Raw genomic sequence first — 22,342 nt, forward strand, 5'->3', positions numbered from 1 at the left:
TCTGCTGAAAACAAAATCCTCATTTAGAACTTTCTCTGACTTGTAAACCCTACACATGGGTAGAATTAGTGACTTCCTCCTCTCTTTACCTGCTTGAAACCTCCACTGTGGTTGCTTTCGGTTAGTGCCATGCTACCGGTAATTTGGTTTATACAACTTATCACTGTTAATGTGAACTGTTTAGGGGTAGGGTTTGTGTCCTAATAACCTTTATGAAACAACACTGTAAAGTAATTATTGTATGTTGTAGTGTCATTTTATAGATTTATAACCAGAGATGTTAGGCAACTTGTTGAAAGTCAGAGAAATAGTAGACAGCAGGGTATGAATAAAATCCAAGTTTCCTGGTTCTTGGTCCAGAGTACTTTCTGCCATTCCAGAAAGATCAATTTAGGGTAAAAGTCTTGACTTCTTAAAGGAATAGAATCACATCCAGAGTGAACATCATCCTGCCAGGGGCATCCTGGGGAGCATATTCTTCCAATTCTCTCTTGTGTTTCATGTTCTGTTCTCTACCAGTGATGTAAACCTATTTCTATTATAAAAAGAAGGAAATGTTTTTCAGGGAAAAGCAATCTGTATAGGTTGTACTTCTAGTTCCTGTAAGGCTGCCCCAGTTTTTCCTTTTATAAAATAGAGTTGACTGCAGGTAACAGCTCCCAGTCGTAAAGAGAAAGATTATAAAGATTAACTGATTTTTTTTAAATGTGTAAATTGCCTTAAATGTTTCGAAGGTAAATGATTTAGAAATATAAGATAGTAATAGTACTGTTTTATTTCTACCACTCTGTTATAAACCTGGAGATAATTAACACTATGAGTTGCTTAATATTGTGTGAGTTTTCTCCCAAAGGTAACTTCTGTTGTGCACAGCTGGGATTCCATTGCTTCAAGCAGTAATCTGAGTGTCTCAGTTACTCAACTAAGATTTAATGGTACTTCTTATGGTGGTGCCTGAGAATATTTTATGAAAGGAAGTTAGGGATAAATATACAAGGATTACTGTTAACTTCACATAATGATTTGTAGGGAGAGCTGTCATCCATGAATTTGTCTAAATCCTTTGCATACCAGTCATAGAAAGCAAACTCCCCCTGCCTGGGGTGCACCTTCAGCTGCCTCAGTGATGTAGAATTGAAGAGCTTGCTTCCTACCAAGGTAGCATATCTCTTCATTCTATAGTAGAGATACTTTAAGAATTTTGCCCAGTTTTCAGATGCTGTCACTAGGGAATTAACTTTAGAAATATCTTGTGCCTTTTACAAATCTCGTACAGACATGTCCCAGTTGTACAGTGTAGAAGGGCTTTTGCTGAGCACATCTTTGTTTCCAAGATTTATTTTGGAATGCCCTCGGTGGTGTTGCATTATATTTTAAATGTCTTTCTCCCATTAACATAGAGAAATTGAACGTATTTTACATGGAGCTTATTACATCCTCACATTTCCCTTGTTTCCTAGCCTGGCAGGGCCTCCATTGTTAGCTTTCAGGCCATAACTTAAGAATTGTTTCTAATTAGTGTGGATATGGCTTACTGACCTTCTCTACCATTTGGGGAAAAAATGATATTTTTGTCACTTTACTGGGGCAATGGAAGAATATTTTTCAGGCCAACAGACAGGAAAGAAAGGTTTGTGTATTAAAAGAAAAAATAGACACTGTCCATACTATGTCTTTCTATGCTTCTTAAGTCTTTCTGATATTAAACTTGAAGAAAAGGAAAAAGTAGATAATCAGGGAACCCACAGTGTGGAGTGTTCAAAAACAGGCCAAGATTTTGATGAAAATAGAAAAATTGGAACAGTAAGATCTTAAACGCAATCTGTTCCCAGTTCGGTTCAGAAGAAATTAAAGTTGGAGAGTATAGCATGCAAATAAAAACCTTTGCATGAAGCTTATACCTTTTGGTGAATTAAAAAAATAAATATCTTTATTTTCTGGCATATATCCGTCATTACTCTTTACTGAATATTTCATTGCTCGGGAGTATTTTATACCTTCCTCTTTATGAAAGAAGGGTGACAGGCTGTGCTTTCATTCTCAGTTGTGCATTTAACTATTTTTTAAAGATCAGTGGTAGTAACTGAAGCCAAAATATTGTTCATTGTACTTCATATTTTCAAGAAGACTTCTTCAAATGTATAATAAAGATAAGGTCAGAATACTAATAAGAACTGGTTTATAATATTGAAGATTTAATGATAGTTTCACCACTGCTCAGGTTTGGAACAACTGCGAATTTCTCTTTTGCAGAAATGTGTTGTGTGTGTGGTGTAAAAAGTCACAGAGGCCTGTTGACTTTTTTGTTTCTTGTTTTACTTTGAATATCACACCTATATCTCAGAGTCTACCAACTCAGTGTGGATGAGTCTAGTTTGACTGCTCTTTCCCTGCATACAAACCAGAGTAAAAGTGGCCAGTGCGATGGGGAACCTAGTGCTGCAGGTTAGTGAAGTCTCAGAGTCCACATCTGTAAAATGAAGAATATAGAAGTGGCTCCTCACAGAGTTGTGGGCTTTAGTTAACATACATCCAGTTTTGGAACAGTGCTTAAAACAGTATGTTCTCGATAAATGTTAGCTGATGCTATCACTACTGCTACAATTATTACTGCTATTAGCCTTATTACTCTGCAAAATGCTAGGTGAGCTAGGGGGCAGACACAGGATCGTGGCTCAGTTCTGAGCTGCATCGCCATGAGCAGGGGTGCTTCTGAAGGCATCAGGGAGATCAGAGAACACACCTGACTTGCATTCCCCTGCTGTCCTATCTTCTCATTCCCTGCCGTCTGTGCTTACCTCACCGGAGTAGTACGCCTGACTATTGCAAAGGATTGTCACCTGGAGAGTTTCCCCTTAATGTATCCATAGAACATGTTTCCTCCTCCGAGTTGCACTAGACAGTAGCTTTGAAATCCGTATGTAGGTAGCCCCCTCAGTAGCTTACACCACCTCTCAGAGCTGCAGATGTAGTTATAATGGAGACATCAATGTGAAATAGAGGCAGTGATGCCTAACTGAAAGGATCATTTGGATCAAACAGAACGTTTATAATGCGTGCCCAGTGCTCAGAGCACTGTAGTATAGGTGCTCAGTTAGCACTGCTGCCTTCCCCTTTCTTTCCAGTTCTTTGTCTTTATTGTGCACCTCTATCCATATTTTGGGCTTTTTCTCTCATGTGGGCGATTGTAACAGCCTCCTTCCTTGTTCTAGTTTCTCTCATCCTGTCCTCCGCTCCTATCTCCTTATCCTGCTTCAAATGAATTCTAGATTATAAAATTTGTGAATGAATTCTTCAAAAGAAAAGAAAAAATGAGAAACTGTGTTTTGGCAACACGATGGCCTACAAATTCCAAAACTCGTACATTATGAAACATCTAAAAGTGATTAAAATATTTTTAAACACCTTTTAAATGAGTGGATGAACCTGTAACAATGAAAGGGAAATGCGTACAAATCTAGGAAGTGAGCTAGCCCTGGGACTGCTAATCCCTCAGGGCATCTGTGGATCTGGGTGCCCAAGGAGTACTGGAGATAAAACTACCAGCTTTTAGCACAGAGGACAAAAAGATAGAGTATGAAGGAGCTGTGAAGCCGCCTGTGGGGTAGGCTGAGAAGTTAGAGTATCAGAAGTTTCAATAGCGGAGACAATGGAGAGACAGTATTCAAACATATGATGACTGCAAGTGTTTGGAAATGATACCTGAGAAGCCCAGAGCTGGATAAACGTGAAGAAACCTGTACGTAAACAACATGAAGTAATGTCTTCATGAGAAAAGGTAATTGTCCACCTAGACTTTTTTTTAATTAATTAAGTAATTAATTTTGGGCTGCATTGGGTCTTTGTTGCTGCACACGGGCTTTCTCTAGTTGTGGCGAGCGAGGGCTACTGTTCTTTGCGGTGCTTGGGCTTCCCATTCCGGTGGCTTCTCTTGTTGTGGAGCATGGGCTCTAGGCGCGCAGGCTTCAGTAGTTGTGACACACGGGCTCAGTAGTTGTGGCTCGTGGACTCTAGAGCACAGGCTCAGTAGTTGTAGTGCACGGGCTCAGTTGCTCCGTGGCATGTGGGATCTTCCCAGACCAGGGCTCGAACCCGTGTCCCCTGCATTGGCAGGCAGATTCTCAGCCACTATGCCACCAGGGAAGTCCCTAGAATTTCTTATGAAACAAAGACATTTTCATATGAAGAAAAACAGAAAAAGATTTGCCACCAAAAGACCCTCACTAAAAGAACTTCTAAGTATAGATTTCAATAAGTAGTTGAAAATGGCCTCCAAAAACAACCTGAGTTACAGAAGTAACAAATAAAGGTAATATTATAGTAAACATGAGGGAAAATCTAAGCAGACAGTGGCAATTTATACAAAATGTCTACTTCAGTAGTATTAAACAAGACAAAAGTAATAGACACTGTTATCATGTAAGGTTGGAGACAGTTGATGAGTTAAAATACACCAAGATTCTTTTATTTTCAAGAAGAAGGAAAGCAGTCTTTGGACTCTGGGTATGCATGTTAAAAATAGCCGTGGAAGTGTAGTCTAGTGCACAAAACGGTATCTTTTGATCAAGTTTGGCAAACACCTTTTCACAGTAGGCACCCAGATATTTGTTAAAATGCATCTACCTACCAACCCGCTACCACCCTTGTAGTTAGAGCCTTGCAGTAGGATACATCCAGTTTCCAGTCAGTGACTTCACTGATTCCTTCCACCATGTTCATTATGTAACTACAGTTATAGCTCTTTCCCCAGCCTTCTGTACTTAATAATGAATGTGCTATGATGTCAGATTTAACTCCCTCTACCGTTGTCATTATGAGGGACAATCCTCCTCATTCAGTGGGGTCCAGCCCTGTGTTTCACGTGGCAAGCCTCACCGAGGGTGCAAAAGCCATAGCTGCACTGTGTGTGTGTGGCTTTAAAATCAGGGCCGCTGAGGCTGCCTCTACAGCCTTCCCATCCTGTTTAGTGCACAGTGGTCCTTTTCTTCCCTGAATTCCACTGTAAAATGGAGGTAATACTAGTGTCTTATTTTTAGCATTGTGGTGTGCGTTAAACAACTAAGTTATAATTGACCAAAAACAAGATTAAGTTTTACACTTCTGTGGGAGCTGGAAAAATAGAGCATGGCGCACAGGGTTAATGCTCCCTGACTCAGCATTAGTCACCCACAGGTGACTTGCGATCAGAGTTTGGTTGGAGAGATCTTTGGGATCCATTTCTAGGAGGCTTAGTGTGGTAAAGATGAAGATCTGTTAAAAGTTTCTGTGAACATGTACACCAATTTGTTACCAAATTGGTGGACTAGACCCACACTGGGGTCCTAACCCGGGTGGAGACTCCTTGTCTCCGTCAAGGAGGTTCTTTTTCTGCTCGGATTCACACAGCCACTAATGAAACCAATGAAGAGCCTGGGACAGCACAGCCTTTATTCAATGGCCAAAGAATGGAAAGAAGCCAGAACTCGGTTCCCAAATCAACTTCTCAACCCAATTCAGGCAGAGACACAATGTACAGAGGAGGGTCCAGGTAAAAGGGTGGGAATTGGAAAGAGAGGGAGGAATATTCATGAATAGAGGTGTGGTTTGGATCCGGACCTGATGCAACACTCCTTTTCAGTCCTTGTATGGGCTTTTCCAGTTGTTGTCATGGCAGTTGTCAACTATCCTGGTGTCAGTGGGTGTGTCGATTAGCTAATCTGGCTCAAGGTCACTGGAAGTCAAATCTTCCCCCATCTTGGGCTTAGTTGGTTCTGACCAGTTCTTCTTTTTCTCCTTGCAGCTTCCTCCTGAAACTTAGATAAGAGCAATTGGTTTGCATTTGAGGGAGGGGCAGGGTTATGATTCTGGGGCAACAACCTTGGTAACAGATTAATAGATTTCTACTTGAAAAGCAGAAAACTAGATTTGTAAATCTTTAAACTGAAGGAATCTCAAGATGCCACTAAATTAGTTTTAGGGCTTTGGGGAAAGCCTTTCAAATCCAGGACCTGTGTTCCTCCTATAGAAAACAGAAGGGTTTCTCTAAGTTCTTCTCCAGCATTAGCCAGTGCTTTGCCTTAAGTTATATGAATTATCCGCATTTTAAAATGAAGCAGCTGAAGTCCTGAGAGGTTGGGAGACTGGTCGGGAGTTACCGAATTAGGGTTAGTGGGTGAGAGGAGAGGTTTGAGACAAGGTCTAGAGATCAGCTGGTCTGCCTTCCAGCAGGTACCTCCACCACACCGCTGCCTCTGTCCTGCTCTGCAGCAGCTCCTGCAGCCCGGGGCCACTTGTGTGTGCCCTGCTCTCACATGGCCCAGATCAGAATTTGACATCTATTGAAAAAGGCAGTCAACATTTATTTCATATATGTGTGTATATATATATATATATATATATATATATATATATATATATATATGATGATCTATGGCTTTCTTTATAGTAGCCACTTGTTTTTCTTTATAAAGAAGGTTATGGCGCTTCCCTGGTGGCGCAGTGGTTAAGAATCCACCTGCCAACGCAGGGGGCAAGGGTTTGAGTCCTGGTCCGGGAAGATCCCACATGCCGCGCAGCAACTAAGCTTGTGTGCCACAACTACTGAGCTTGCGCTCTAGAGCTGCGAGCCACAACTACTGAGACCATGAGCCACAGCTACTGAAGCCACACTCCTAGAGCCCATGCTCCACAACAAGAGAGGCCACCGCAATGAGAAGCCCCCGCACCGCAATGAAGAGTAGCCCCTGCTTGCCGCAACTAGAGAAAGCCCACGTGCAGCAACGAAGACCCAACACAGCCTAAAATAAATAAATTTTTTAAAAAAAGAAGATTATGGTATACATTTTTTGATCATTTATTTTTGAGTACACACTTTAAAACCTTACGTGATGGAAACAGATGGGATGAAATTTTTTTATTTCCCCTGGAAACCTACAGAGTGGATGTTTTGAGTCCTATTTTGCCAGGTGGATATCTCAGTATGGTGTTGGCAGGAGCACCCGTGTTCTGTAGGTGGCTATTCACCTACTTTCCAAGCCTAACAATTCTTCAGTCAAAGGAGATTTAAAAGATTTACTTAAGAATAATGCACTTCCTAATTTAATCAGGCATCCAGGTTAAAGACAGCCTAAAGACAGCCAAATAGTTGATAACAGAATAAGAATAAATGGCCCTTCCTGCATATTTGGTAGACATTAGAGAAATGGTATTCAGGTAATAACCTTTTCCAGTTACGGATTTTAATTTTATCAAGATTAAGTATAAATAGTAAACTGTTTTGCTAATCTGTGCTTTTACTTTAGGACAATCTGTAAAGTTTTATATAAGTCAATAGAGAAATTCTACTTTATACTCCAGGAAAATATAAATGAAGGAAATATAAGGACTTCCGGAAGAAACTTAGTTTGGAGAATTTTTATAAAGGTGCCTAATGTCTGCCTTGCACTATGCTAGGTTCTGTGAATTCTGAAGATGAAGGATATCTGTTCTCAGGTTATTCACAGTCTACTGGAAGAGACATTTAGAAAAAAAAAAATTATGTTACAGGGCAGCGTGATCTGCAGCAGAGGTATCACAAATTGCCACAGGAGTAATAATAATTAAAGTTACAGTCCAGCTGGTGGATGTTTGGGAGAAAGACCAAGAGGAGTCCTTTTATATTCCGGGACTTTTTTCTTGTGACTCCTGGAAACTTTGACGAAGCCATGAAGGCTCTGGTTCGTGAGCCCTTAGATTAATGTGTATTTCCAATATGCCTCTTGCTTTTTCAGTCTTTTAGTCACCTCTACTGGAGCACGGACCGCAGAGCCTTGCTGCTTGGGCTCAGAGTCCTGCTTCTCCTCTTCCTAGTTATGTGACCATAAGCAGAGTACTTCTCTGTGCTTCAGTTTTATAAAAAGACAAGAGTAATAGTACCTACCTCACAGTGTTATTGTGAGGATTAAATGAGATAATACTGCCTGTTACACAGTAAGCCTCAAGAAAATGTTAGTTCTCATTATTATTAGTCTCGGTAGCAAATAAACCAGGAACATTGAAGCATAATCACCATGTTGACCTTTTAGGTTCTCCTTCGAAAAACGCAAATTTCCATCAAATAAAATTTTTCAATTTTTTTTCCCTTTCTAGCTCCAAGAGGAAAGCGAGGATGGAAGACCTTTTATGCTGTACTAAAGGGAACAGTTCTTTACTTGCAAAAGGTAAAAGTAGATACAAAAAAATGAAGCCTGTAAAACTTTATGAAGTGATAATTAGACAGGTTACCTAGAAAATACTCACTTTGTACAAAGAGGCCACATCAAACACCCAAAAGACTGTTTAATTGATATCTAAATTCTCTTTTAGATTTTTTTTTTTGTTTCTGGTGCAAAAATTGTTTTGGAAATTATTTATATATATATGTATATATATTACATTTTATAAATATAAAAGGTTATATACATGCATATGTGAGTGTATGTGATCAGAGGGAGTGGATGAGCTGTGTTCTAATTATATTCAATTAGAAATGCTGAATATAAGTTGATAAGTTAGACTTCATATTGTCTATTCAGGTTCAGATTGTGGTAACACTTGTTTCAATGGGTATTTATACTATAGATTAGTTTTATCCCTCATTTATTTAGTTATTTATCTTCATTTAGATCCTACCTAAATCTAGAAACACATTTTCTTTCAAGTCCTGGTATTTAACACTGCAAATGTATTCCAGTTACCTGGGTAAGTGTTTGACCATACCATTTCCTGTCAGCGTCCTTTCTTCTAATCCCCAAGTCTGGAAATTATTTTGGTATCAAGTTTATATATTCTGACCTTTGAAGGCTAGTCCCTGGAGCTTCCGCCTCCCTAGCTCTGTGTGCGTGGAGATGGGAAAGTTGTGTCTTGACTGGAATAAGTACACCACGTCCCAGGGCCCAACAGGACTCTAGCTCCCACCTCAAAGGAAAGCTTGGAAATACTTTTTCTTTTTAATGTGATAAAAAACATAATGTGAGATCTCCCTCAATAAAATTTTAAGTGAATAGTACAGTATTATAAACTTTATAAGCACCATGTTGTACAGTAGATCTGTAGAAACTTTCCGTCTTGCATGACAAACAATACCCCATGAACAGCAGTTCTCCCATTTCCCCCTCTCCCCAGCCCCTAGCAACCACCTTTCTACTCTCTGTTTTTTTAAGTTTGGCTCTCAGATACTTCACATAAATGGCAACAAGCAGTGTTTGTCCTTCTGTGACTGGCTGATTTCACTTAACGTAAAAGGTTCATCCATGTTACAGCATATGACAGGATTTTCCTCTTTTTTATGACTGAACAATATTCCATTGTTTACTTCATTTTCTTTTTCCATTCATTCGTCCATGGACATTTATGTTGTTTCCACCTCTTGGTTACTGTGAACAATACTGCAGTGAACATGGTGTGCAGATATGTCTTTGAGATCCTGATTTCAGTTCCCAGAAGTGGAATTGCTGGATCATATGATAGTTCTACTTTAAATTTTTTGAAGAACCTCTATATTGTTTTCCACAGTGGCTGAATCATTTTAAATTTACACCAACAATGCACAGGAGTTCCAATTTCTCCAAATGCATGTCAACATGTGTTATTTTCTGGGTTGTTTTAAAAAAAATATTTTTTAATAATGGCCATACTAACAGGCATGAGATGATACTTCCTTGTGATTTTGATTTACATTTTCGTGACAATTAGTGATGATGAGCATTTTTTCATATCCCTGTTGACCATATGTGTGTTGTCTGTGGAGAAATGTTTATTCAGATCCTTTGACCATTTTTTAATCAGGTTATTTGGGTTTTTTGCTATTGAGTTTAGGAATTCCTTATATATTTTGAATATTAATCCCTTATCATATATGTGGTTTTCAGGTATTTTCTCCCATTCTGTAAGTGGCCTTTTCACTCTCTTGATTGTTTCCTTTGTTGTGCAGAAGCTTTTTAGTTTTACATAATCCCGTTTCTCTATTTTTGTTTTTGTTACCTGTTGTTTTGGTGTCGTATCCAAGAAATCATTGCCAATGTAAATGCCAAGAAGCTTTTCCTCTGTGGTTTCTTCTAGGAGTTTCATAGTTTCAAAGCTTAAACATTTAAATCCGTGATGAGTTGACTTTTGTGTATGGTGTATGTTAAGGATGAACTTGCATTCTTTTTCACATGGACATCCAGTTTTCCTAGTACTATTTGTTGAGGAGATTATCTTTTCTCCTTTGTGTTCTTTTGGGACCCTGTGGAAGATCAGTTGATGGGATTGTTTCTGGGCTGTCTATTCTGTTACATTGGACTACATGTATGTCTTCATACCACTACCATAATTTTTTGATTACTATGGCTTTGAAATATGTTTAGAAATGGAGAAGTGTGAGGATTCTAAATTTGTTATTCTTTCTCAATATCATTTGGAGCATTCAGGATCCTTTGTAGTTCCATATGAATTGTGAAGGTGAATTTTTCAGTTTCTGCAAAAACTACCATTGGGATTTTGATAAGGATTACATTGAATCTGTAGGTGACTTTGGATAGTATGGGCATTTTGATAATATAAAGTCTTCCAATCCATGAACATAGGATGTCTTTCCATTTATTTGCGTCTTTAAATTCTATCAGCAGTGTTTTGTACTTTTTATTGTATAAGTTTTTCACTCCCTTTATTAAGTTTATTCCTAAAGTATTTTATTGTGTTTGATTCTGTTGTAAATGGAATTGTTTTCTTAATTTCCTTTTTGGATTGTTCATCATTAGTTTATAGAAATGCAACTGATCTTTACACGTTGACTTTTGTATCCTGCAACTTTGCTGAATTTATTTCTTAGTTCTAACAGTTCTTTTGTGTAATCTTTAGAGTTTTCTGTATTTAAGGTCATGGAATTTGTAAACAAAGATAATTTTACTTTTTCCTTTCCTGTTTAGATGTCTTTAATTATTTTTTCTTCTTGATGGCTGGGCTAGGACTTCAGTACTATGTTGAATAGAAATGCCAAGAGCGGGCATTTTTGTCTTGTTTCTTTTCTTAAAGAAAAAGCCTTCAGTTTTTCACCATTGAGTATGATGTTAGCTGTGGGCTTTTTATATATGATTTTTATTATAGTGAAGTAATTTCTTTTTATTCCTAGTTTGTAGAATGTTTTTATCATGTGAAAGGTTGTTGAATTTTTATTAAATGCTTTTTCTGCATCTATTGAGATGATCATGTGATTTGTAACATTTGTTATGTTAATGTGGTTTATCATACTAGTTAATTTTCATAAGTTGAAGCATTCTTGCATTCCAGGGGTAAATCCCAGTTGGTCATGGTGTATGCACCTTTCTTTTTTTTTTTTTTTTTTTTTTTTTTTTGCGGTACGCGGGCCTCTCACTGCTGTGGCCTCTCCCGTTGTGGAGCACAGGCTCCGGACGCGCAGGCTCAGTGGCCATGGCTCACAGGCCCAGCCGCTCCGTGGCATGTGGGATCCTCCCAGACCAGGGAGGACCCGTGTCCCCTGCATTGGCAGGTAGACTCTCAACCACTGCGCCACCTGGGAAGCCCCTGCACCTTTCATAATATGATGTTGGATTTGGTTTGCTGATATTTCGTTGTGGATTTTTGAGTCTATATTCATCAGAGATATGGCCTGTAGTTTTCTTTTCTTGTAGTATCTTTTTCTGGTTTTGGTATCAAGCTAATGCTGGCCTCATGAAATGATTTTAGAAGTGTTCCCTCCTCTTGAATATTTTATAAGAATTTGAGAAGGATTGGCGTTAATTCTTTAAGAGTTGGGTAGAATTTACTTGTGAGGCTGAATGGTCCTCGACTTTTCTTTGTTGGGAGGTTTTTGATTACTGATTTAATCTACATGCTAGTTATAGGTCTATTCTGATTTTTATTCATAATTCAGTTTTAGCAAATTGTGTTTCTAGGGATTTATCCATTTTTTCTAGATTGTCCAATTTGTTGGTGTATAATTGTTCATAGTTGTTTCTTATAATATTTTTATTTCTCTGACATTAGTTGTAATGTCTCATCTTTCATTTCTGATTTTACTTATTTGAGTCTTCTCTCTGTTTTCCTTAGTAGTCTAGTTAAAGGATTGTCAATGTTATTATTTTCAAAAAACCAACTCTTAATTTCAATGATTTTTTTCCCTCTACTGTTTTTCTGATCTCTATTTCATTTATTTCTGTACTAATCTTTATTTTTTGAGGGAAGTGAATTTTATTTGAGCTGCTGGCGTTTTGAAGATTTACTCTTTTCTTCTATTACAAATAGGTTTTTAAGACAACTAAGGAGAGATTATCACCCTTGAGGTATGATACTAAAATTAGTGTTTTCACATCTAAGACATTATTACTTGTAAGTCAGTCAAAATTACTGCTATTTAATTTTTTTTTTATTTTAGCACATAAAGATAGGTTTTTGTTTTTAGGACAAATTATCTCAAATGCTTGTTTCAAAATGTAGTTCTTTTTTTTAAATTTATTTATTTTAGTTATTTATATTTGGCTGCACTGGGTCTTCATTGCTCCTCGTGGGCTCTCTCTTGCTGCAGCAAGCGGGGGCCACTCTTCATTGTGGTGTGCAGGCTTCTCATTGCAGTGGTCTCTCCCATTGCAGAACACGGGCTCTTGGCACGCGGGCTTCCGTAGTTGTGGCACGTGAGCTCAGCAGCTGTGGCCCGCAGGCTCCAGAGCGTAGGCTCAGCAGCTGTGGCACACGGGCCCAGCTGCTCCGCAGCATGAGGGATCTTCCCAAACCAGGGCTCAAACCCACGTCCCCTGCATTGGCAGGCGGGCTCTCAGTCACTGTGCCACCAGGGAAGCCCAAAAATATAGTTCTACTTTGTACCAAACTTGAAATATTTAGCAAAAATTAGCATCATGATCAGTATTCCAGCTTATGTCTTCAGAATTTCACAGTTGATGCAAAATGTTTATTATTTTTCTTATTGTTATGTTGATATGAATCCTTTATGTATGTAAAGTCCACTTGCTAACAAGGGCTACACTGAAGCTATGTAAACTCCCTAATAATTGGATCTGTGTCCTAGCATGTGGCACACAAACATTTTAAAAAAGGGTCTCTGAGCAACTTTGACGAATATTGTTTGCTATCTTGTTTTTTTGAGGTTCTTCTCCCATTTATTTATTTTTTTTTAATTTAAGTATAACTGACTACAACACTATGTTAGTTTCTAGTACACAACGTAGTGATTCGATATTTTTTATATATTACAAAATGAACACCACAATAAGTCTAGTTACTGTCTGTCACCATATAAAGTTATTATATTATTATTAACTGTATTCCCCATGCTGTACATTTAATCCTTGTGACTCATTTATTTGGTGACAAAAGTGTGTACCTCTTAATCTCCCTCACCTATTTTATTCACTCCTCCACCCTCCTTTCTCTGGCAACCACTTGTTTGTATTCTGTATCTATGACTCTTTCTGTTTTGTTATGTTTGTTTTGTTTTTTAAATTGTACATGCAAGTGAAATCATGTGGTGTTTGTCTTTCTCTGACTTATTTCACTTAGCATAATAACCTCTAGGTCCATCCATGTTATTGCAAGTTGCAAGATTTCATTCTTTTCTTTGCTGAGTAATATTCTGTTATAAATGTATATATGCCACATTCATCTATCAGTGGACATTTAGGTTGCTTCCATATCTTGGCTATTGTAAATAATGCTGCAATGAACATAGGGGTGCATGAATCATTTTAAAATAGCATTTTTGTTTTCTTCAGAAAAATACCCAGAAATGGAATTGCTGGATCTTATGGTAGTTCTGTTTTTTAAATTTTGAGGGACATCCAAACTGTTTTCCATAGTGGCTGCACCAGTTTACATTCCTGCCAACAGTGCACAAGGATTCCTATCTCCACATCCTTGCCAACACATTGTTTATTGTCTTTTGGATTACAGCCATTCTGACAGGTATGATGTAATATCTCATTGTAGTCTTGATTTGCATTTCCCTGATGATTAGTGATGTTGAGCATGTTTTCATCCATCTGTTGGCCATTTGTGTCTTCTTTGGAAAATGTCTATTTAAGTCCTCTGCCCATAATTTCATCAGCTTGTTTTATTTTGTTTTGATGTTGAATTATATGGAACCTTTGTATATTTAGGATATTAACCCCTTATCAGATATTATTGCTTCAGGGATCTTCTCTGATTTAGTAGACTGTCTTTTCATTTTATTATTAGTTTTCTTAATTGTGCAAAAGTTTTTTCGTTTGATGTAGTGCCATTTGTTTATTTTTGCATTTCTTTCCCTTGCCTGAGGAGACGTATCCAAAAAATATTGCTTAGACCAATGTCAAAGAGCATACTGCCTGTGTTTTCTTCTAGGAATTCTATGATTTTACATCTTCCATTCAAGTCTTTAACCCATTTTGAGTTTATTTTTTATAGGTTGTGAGAAAGTAGTCCAGTTTAATTCTTTGGAATGTAACTGTCCAGTTTTCCCAGCAACATTTATTGAAGAAGCACTCTTTTCCCATCTTTTCCCTAGGTTTATTCTGAGATATTTATCCTTTTTGTTGCAATTGTTAATGGGATTGTTTTCTTTCTATTAGTTTGTTGTTAGTGTAAAGAAACACAAAATTGCTTTTGTATCTTGTAACTTTACTGAATTAATTTATTAGTTCTAATAGTTTTTTGTTGTCATCTTTAGGATTTTCTAAATACAGTGTCATCTGCAAACTGTGACTTTTACTTCCTCCTTTCCAGTTTGGATGCCTTGTATTTCTTTTTCTTGCCTGATTGCTATGGCTAGCGCTTCCAGTCCTATGTTGAATAAAAGTGGCAATAGTGGCCATTGTTGTCTTGTTCCTTATTGTAGAAGAAATGCTTTCAGCTTTTCACAGTTGATAATGATATTGGCTATAGGTTTGTCATATGTGGCTTTTATTAGGTTGAGGTATGTTCTGTCCGTACCCACTTTGTTGAAAGTTTTTATTACAAATGGACGTTGAATTTTGTCAGAAGCTTTTTCTGCATCTATTGAGATGGTCATGAGTTTTATTCTTCAGTTTGTTACTGTGGTGTATCATTGATTGTTTTGTGGATATTGAACCATCCTTGCATCCTAGAATAAATTCCACTTAATTGTGGTGTATAATCTTTTAATGTATTTTTGAATTCAATTTGCCAATATTTTGTTGAGGATTTTTGTATCTATGTTCAGTGGGGATAGTAACCTACAGTTTTCTTTTTTTTTTTAACATCTTTATTGGGATATAATTGCTTTACAATGGTGTGTTAGTTTCTGCCCCATAACAAATTGAATCAGTTATACATATACATATGTTCCCATATCTCTTCCCTCTTGCATCTCCCTCCCTCCCACCCTCCCTATCCCACCCCTCCAGGCGGTCACAAAGCACCGAGCCGATATCCCTGTGCCATGCGGCTGCTTCCCACTAGCTATCTACCTTACGTTTGTTAGTGTGTATATGTCCATGACTCTCTCTCGCCCTGTCACAGCTCACCCTTCCCCCTCCCCATATACTCAAGTCCATTCTCCAGTAGGTCTGTGTCTTTGTTCCTGTCTTACCCCTAGGTTCTTCATGACATTTTTCTTTTCTTCTTAAATTCCATATATATGTGTTAGCATACGGTATTTGTCTTTTTCTTTCTGACTTACTTCACTCTGTATGACAGACTCTAGGTCTATCCACCTCATTACAAATAGCTCAATTTCGTTTCCTTTTATGGCTGAGTAATATTCCATTGTATATATGTGCCACATCTTCTTTATCCATTCATCCGATGATGGGCACTTAGGTTGTTTCCATCTCCGGGCTATTGTAAATAGAGCTGCAATGAACATTTTGGTACATGACTCTTTTTGAATTTTGGTTTTCTCAGGGTATATGCCCAGTAGTGGGATTGCTGGGTCATATGGTAGTTCTATTTGTAGTTTTTTAAGGAACCTCCATACTGTTCTCCATAGTGGCTGAACCAATTCACATTCCCACCAGCAGTGCAAGAATGTTCCCTTTTCTCCACACCCTCTCCACCATTTATTGTTTCTAGATTTTTTGATGATGGCCATTCTGACCAGTGTGAGATGATATCTCATTGTAGTTTTGATTTGCATTTCTCTAATGATTCTTGATGTTGAGCATTCTTTCATGTGTTTGTTGGCAGTCTGTATATCTTCTTTGGAGAAATGTCTGTTTAGGTCTTCTGCCCATTTTTGGATTGAGTTGTTTGTTTTTTTGTTATTGAGCTGCATGAGCTGCTTGTAAATTTTGGAGATTAATCCTTTGTCAGTTGTTTCATTTGCAAATATTTTCTCCCATTCTGAGGGTTGTCTTTTGGTCTTGTTTATGGTTTCCTTTGCTATGCAAAAGCTTTGAGGTTTCATTAGGTCCCATTTGTTTATTTTTATTTTTATTTCCATTTCTCTAGGAGGTGGGTCAGAAAGGATCTGGCTGTGATTTATATCATAGAGTGTTCTGCCTATGTTTTCCTCTAAGAGTTTGATAGTTTCTGGCCTTACATTTAGGTCTTTAATCCATTTTGAGCTTATTTTTGTGTATGGTGTTAGGGAGTGATCTAATCTCATACTTTTACATGTATCTGTCCAGTTTTCCTAGCACCACTTATTGAAGAGGCTGTCCTTTCTCCACTGTACATTCCTGCCACCTTTATCAAAGATAAGGTGTCCATATGTGCGTGGGTTTATCTCTGGGCTTTCTATCCTTTTCCATTGATCTGTCTTTCTGTTTTTGTGCCAGTACCATACTGTCTTGATTACTGTAGCTTTGTAGTAGAGTCTGAAGTCAGGGAGCCTGATTCCTCCAGCTCCTTTTTTCGTTCGCAAGATTGCTTTGGCTATTCGGGGTCTTCTGTGTTTCCATACAAATTGCAAAATTTTTTGTTCTAGTTCTGTGAAAAATGCCAGTGGTAGTTTGATAGGGATTGCATTGAATCTATAGATTGCTTTGGGTAGTAGAGTCATTTTCACAATGTTCATTCTTCCAATCCAAGAACATGGTATATTTCTCCATATATTTGTATCATCTTTAATTTCTTTCATCAGTGTCTTATAATTTTCTGCATACAGGTCTTTTGTCGCCTTAGGTAGGTTTATTCCTAGATATTTTATTCTTTTTGTTGCAATGGTAAATGGGAGTGTTTTCTTGATTTCACTTTCTGATTTTTCATCATTAGTATATAGGAATGCCAGAGATTTCTGTGCATTAATTTTGTATCCTGCTACTTTACCAAATTCATTGTTTAGCTCTAGGAGTTTTCCGGTAGCACCTTTAGGATTCTCTAGGTATAGGATCATATCATCTGCAAACAGTGACAGCTTTACTTCTTCTTTTCCGATTTGGATTCCTTTTATTTCCCTTTCTTCTCTGATTGCTGTGGCTAAAACTTCCAAAACTATGTTGAATAAGAGTGGTGAGAGTGGACAACCTTGTCTTGTTCCTGATCTTAGTGGAAATGCTTTCAGTTTTTCACCATTGAGGATGATGTTGGCTGTGGGCTTGTCATATATGGCCTTTATTATGTTGAGGAAAGTACCCTCTGTGCCTACTTTCTGCAGGGTTTTTATCATAAATGGGTGTTGAATTTTGTCAAAAGCTTTCTCTGCATCTATTGAGATGATCATATGGTTTTTCTCCTACAATTTGTTAATATGGTTTATCACATTGATAGATTTGCATATATTGGAGAATCCTTGCATTCCTGGAATAAACCCTACTTGATCATGGTGTATGATCCTTTTAATGTGCTGTGGCATTCTGTTTGCTAGTATTTTGTTGAGGATTTTTTCATCTATGTTCATCAGTGATATTGGCCTGTAGTTTTCTTTCTTTGTGACATCCTTGTCTGGTTTTGGTATCAAGGTGATGGTGGCCTCGTAGAAGGAATTTGGGAGTGTTCCTCCCTCTGCTATATTTTGGAAGAGTTTGAGAAGGATAGGTGTTAGCTCTTCTCTAAATGTTTGATAGAATTCCCCTGTGAAGCCACCTGGTCCTGGGCTTTTGTTTGTTGGAAGATTTTTAATCACAGTTTCAATTTCAGTGCTTGTGATTGGTCTGTTCATATTTTCTATTTCTTCCTGATTCAATCTTGGCAGGTTGTGCATTTCTAAGAATTTGTCCATTTCTTCCAGGTTGTCCATTTTATTGGCATAGAGTTGCTTGTAGTAATCGCTCATGATCTTTTTTATTTCTGCAGTGTCAGTTGTTACTTCTCCTTTTTCATTTCTAATTCTGTTGATTTGAGTCTTCTCCCTTTCTTTCTTGAAGAGTCTGGCTAGTGGTTTATCTATTTTGTTTATCTTCTCAAAGAACCAGCTTTTAGTTTTATTGATCTTTGCAATTGTTTCCTTCATTTCTTTTTCATTTATTTCTGATCTGATTTTTATGATTTCTTTCCTTCTGCTAGCTTTGGGGTTTTTTTGTTCTTCTTTCTCTAACTGCTTGAGATGCAAGGTTAGGTTGTTTATTCGAGATGTTTCCTGCTTCTTAAGGTGGGCTTGTATTGCTATTTACTTCCCCCTTAGAACTGCTTTTGCTGCATCCCATAGGTTTTGGGTCATTGTGTCTCCATTGTCATTTGTTTCTAGGTATTTTTTTATTTCCTCTTCGATTTCTTCAGTGATCACTTCATTATTAAGTAGTGTATTGTTTAGCCTCCATGTGTTTGTATTTTTTACAGATCTTTTCCTGTAATTGATATCTAGTCTCATGGCGTTGTGGTCAGAAAAAATACTTGATATAATTTCAATTTTCTTAAATTTACCAAGGCTTGATTTGTGACCCAAGATATGATCTATCCTGGAGAATGTTCCATGAGCACTAGAGAAAAATGTGTATTCTGTTGTTTTTGGATGGAGTGTCCTATAAATATCAATTAAGTCCATCTTGTTTAATGTATCATTTAAAGCTTGTGTTTCCTTATTTATTTTCATTTTGGATGATCTGTCCATGGGTGAAAGTCCATAGTAGGGGTGTTAATGTCCCCTACTATGAATGTGTTACTGTCGATTTCCCCTTTTATGGCTGTTAGTATTTGCCTTATGTATTGAGGTGCTCCTATGTTGGGTGCATAAATATTTACAATTGTTATATCTTCTTCTTGGATCAATCCGTTGATCATTATGTAGTGTCCTTCTTTGTCTCTTCTAATAGTCCTTATTTTAAAGTCTATTTTGTCTGATATGAGACTTGCTACTCCAGCTTTCTTTTGGTTTCCATTTGCATGGAATATCTTTTTCCTTCCCCTTACTTTCAGTCTGTATGTGTCTCTAGGTCTGAAGTGGGTCTCTTGTAGACAGCATATATAAGGGTCTTGTTTTTGTATCCATTCAGCCAATCTGTGTCTTTTGGTGGGAGCATTTAGTCCATTTACATTTAAGGTAATTATTGATATGTATGTTCCCATTCCCATTTTCTAAATTGTTTTGGGTTCATTATTATAGGTGTTTTCCTTCTCTTGTGTTTCTTGTCTAGAGAAGTTCCTTTAGCATTTGTTGTAAAGCTGGTTTGGTGGTGCTGAACTCTCTCAGCTTTTGCTTGTCTGTAAGGTTTTAATTTCTCCATCAAATCTGAATGAGATCCTTGCTGGGTAGAGTAGTCTTGGCTGCAGGTTTTTCTCCTTCATCACTTTCCGTATGTCCTGCCACTCCCTTCTGGCTTGTAGGGTTTCTGCTGAGAGATCAGCTGTTAACCTTATGGGGATTCCCTTGTGTGTTATTTGTTGTTTTTCCCTTGCTGCTTTAATATGCTTTCTTTGTATTTAATTTTTGACAGTTTGATTAATATGTGTCTTGGAGTATTTCTCCTTGGATTTATCCTGTATGGGACTCTCTGTGCTTCCTGGACTTGATTAACTGTTTCCTTTCCCATATTAGGGAAGTTTTCAACTATAATCTCTTCAAATATTTTCTCAGTCCCTTTCTTTTTCTCTTCTTCTTCTGGAACCCCTATAATTCAAATGTTGGTGCGTTTAATGTTGTCCCAGAGGTCTCTGAGACTGTCTTCAGTTTTTTTCATTCTTTTTTCTTTATTCTGCTCTGCAGTAGTTATTTCCACTATTTTATCTTCCAGGTCACTTATCCATTCTTCTGTCTCAGTTATTCTGCTGTTGATCCCATCTAGAGTACTTTTAATTTCATTTATTGTGTTGTTCATCATTGCTTGTTTCATCTTTATTTCTTCTAGGTCCTTGTTAACTGTTTCTTGCATTTTGTTCATTCTATTTCCAAGATTTCAGATCATCCTTACTATCATTATTCTGAATTCTTTTTCAGGTAGACTGCCTATTTCCTCTTCATTTGTTAGGTCTGGTGTGTTTTTATCTTGCTCCTTCATCTGCTGTGTGTTTTTCTGTCTTCTCATTTTGCTTATCTTACTGTGTTTGGGGTCTCCTTTTTGCAGGCTGCAGGTTCGTAGTTCCCGCTGTTTTTGATGTCTGTCTCCAGTGGCTAAGGTTGGTTTAGTGGGTTGTGTAGGCTTCCTGGTGGAGGGGACTAGTGCCTGTGTTCTGGTGGATGAGCCTGGATCTTGTCTCTCTAGTGGACAGGTTCACGTCTGGTGGTGTGTTTTGGGGTGTCTGTGGCCTTATTATGATTTTAGGCAGCCTCTCTGCTAATGGGTGGGGTTGTGTTCCTGTTTTGCTAGTTGTTTGGCATAGGTTGTCCAGCACTGTGGCTTGCTGGTCGTTGAGTGAAGCTGGGTGCTGGTGTTAAGATGGAGGTCTCTGGGAGATTTTTGCCGTTTGATATTATGTGGAGCTGGGAGGTCTCTTGTGGACCAGTGTCCTGAAGTTGGCTCTCCTACCTCAGAGGCAGAGCCCTGACTCCTGGCTGGAGCACCAAGAGCCTTTCATCCACACGGCTCAGAATAAAAGGGAGAAAAAGTAGACAGAATTAGTAGAAGTATGAAGAAAGAAAGAAGGAAAGGAGGGAAGGAAGGAAGGAAGGAAGGAAGGAGGAAAGAAAGAAAGAAAGAAAGAAGGAAGGAAAGAAGGAAAGAAAGGAGGGAGGGAGGGAGGAAGGAGGGAAAGAAGGAAAAAAGACAGAAAGAAAGAAGATACAGTAAAATAAAATAAAGTATAGTAAAGTTATTGAATTAAAAAATACTTATTTAGAAAAAAAAAAGGGACGGATAGAACCTTAGGACAAATGTTGGAAGCAAAGCTATACAGACAAAATCTTACACAGAAGCATACACATACACCCTCACAAAAAGAGGTAAAGGGGGAAAAAATCATAAATCTTGCTCTCAGAGACCACCTCCTCAATTTGGGATGATTCGTTGTCTAAAGGAGGGAAGGAAGGAAGGAAAGAAAGAAAGAAAGAAGAAAGAAAGAAAGAAAGAAAGAAAGAAAGAAAGAAAGAAAGAAAGAAAGAAAGAAAGAAAGAAAAGTATAATAAAGTTATTAAAATTAAGAAAAAATTTTTTTAAAAACCATGGACGGATAGAACCCTAGAACAAATGGTGGAAGCAAAACTATACAGACAAGATCTCACACAGAAGCATACACATACACATTTACAAAAAGAGGTTAAGGGGAAAAAATCATAGATCTTGCTCTCGAAGCCCACTTCCTCAATTTGGGATGACTCGTCTATTCAGGTATTCCACAGATGCAGGGTACATCAAGTTGACTGTGGAGCTTTAATCCGCTGCTTCTGAGGCTGCTGGGTGAGATTTCCCTTTCTCTTCTTTGTTCTCACAGCTCACAGGGACTCAGCTTTGGATTTGGCCCTGCCTCTGCGTGTAGGTCGCTGGAGGGCATCTGTTTTTTGCTCAGACAGGACGGGGTTAAAGGAGCCGCTGATTCGGGGGTTCTGGCGCACTCAGGCCAGGGGGGAGGGAGGGGCACTGTGTGCAGGGCGGGCCTGTGGCGGCAGAGGCCGGCGTGACGTTGCACCAGCCTGAGGCCCGCCGTGCGTTCTCCCGGGGAAGTTGTCCCTGGATCCCAGGAACCTGGCAGTGGCGGGCTGCACAGGCTCCGCGGAAGAGGGGTGTGGAGGGTGACCTGTGCTCGCACACAGGCCCCTTGGTGGCGGCAGCAGCAGCCTTAGCATCTCCCGCCCGTCTCTGGGGTCCGCGCTTTTAGCCGCGGCTCGCGCCCGTCTCTGGGGTCCGCGCTTTTAGCCGCGGCTCGCGCCCGTCTCTGGGGTCCGCGCTTTTAGCCGCGGCTCACGCCCGTCTCTGGAGTTCCTTTAAGCAGCGCTCTTAAACCCCTCTCCTCGCGCACCAGGAAACAAAGAGGGAAGAAAAAGTCTCTTGCCTCTTCGGCAGGTGCAGACTTTTCCCCGGACTCCCTCCCGGCTAGCTGTGGTGCACTAGCCCCTTCAGGCTATGTTTAAGCCGCCAACCCCAGTCCT

General features: G+C 38.6%; 1 protein-coding gene across 10 annotated transcripts in view; it reads left to right on the forward strand.

Moving 5' to 3' along the window:
- PSD3 (pleckstrin and Sec7 domain containing 3) overlaps positions 1 to 22,342 on the forward strand; it is a 571,362-nt gene that overhangs the window by 477,887 nt on the left and 71,133 nt on the right. For all 10 annotated transcript variants that reach the window (XM_073798607.1, XM_033848747.2, XM_073798608.1 and 7 more), the window contains one exon: positions 8,107 to 8,177. In XM_073798607.1, the coding sequence (XP_073654708.1) occupies positions 8,107 to 8,177 (71 nt within the window). The remainder of the gene's footprint in view (positions 1 to 8,106; positions 8,178 to 22,342) is intronic.

The sequence above is a fragment of the Tursiops truncatus genome, chromosome 21, assembly GCF_011762595.2.
Source record: "Tursiops truncatus isolate mTurTru1 chromosome 21, mTurTru1.mat.Y, whole genome shotgun sequence".
Lineage (NCBI taxonomy): Eukaryota > Metazoa > Chordata > Mammalia > Artiodactyla > Delphinidae > Tursiops > Tursiops truncatus.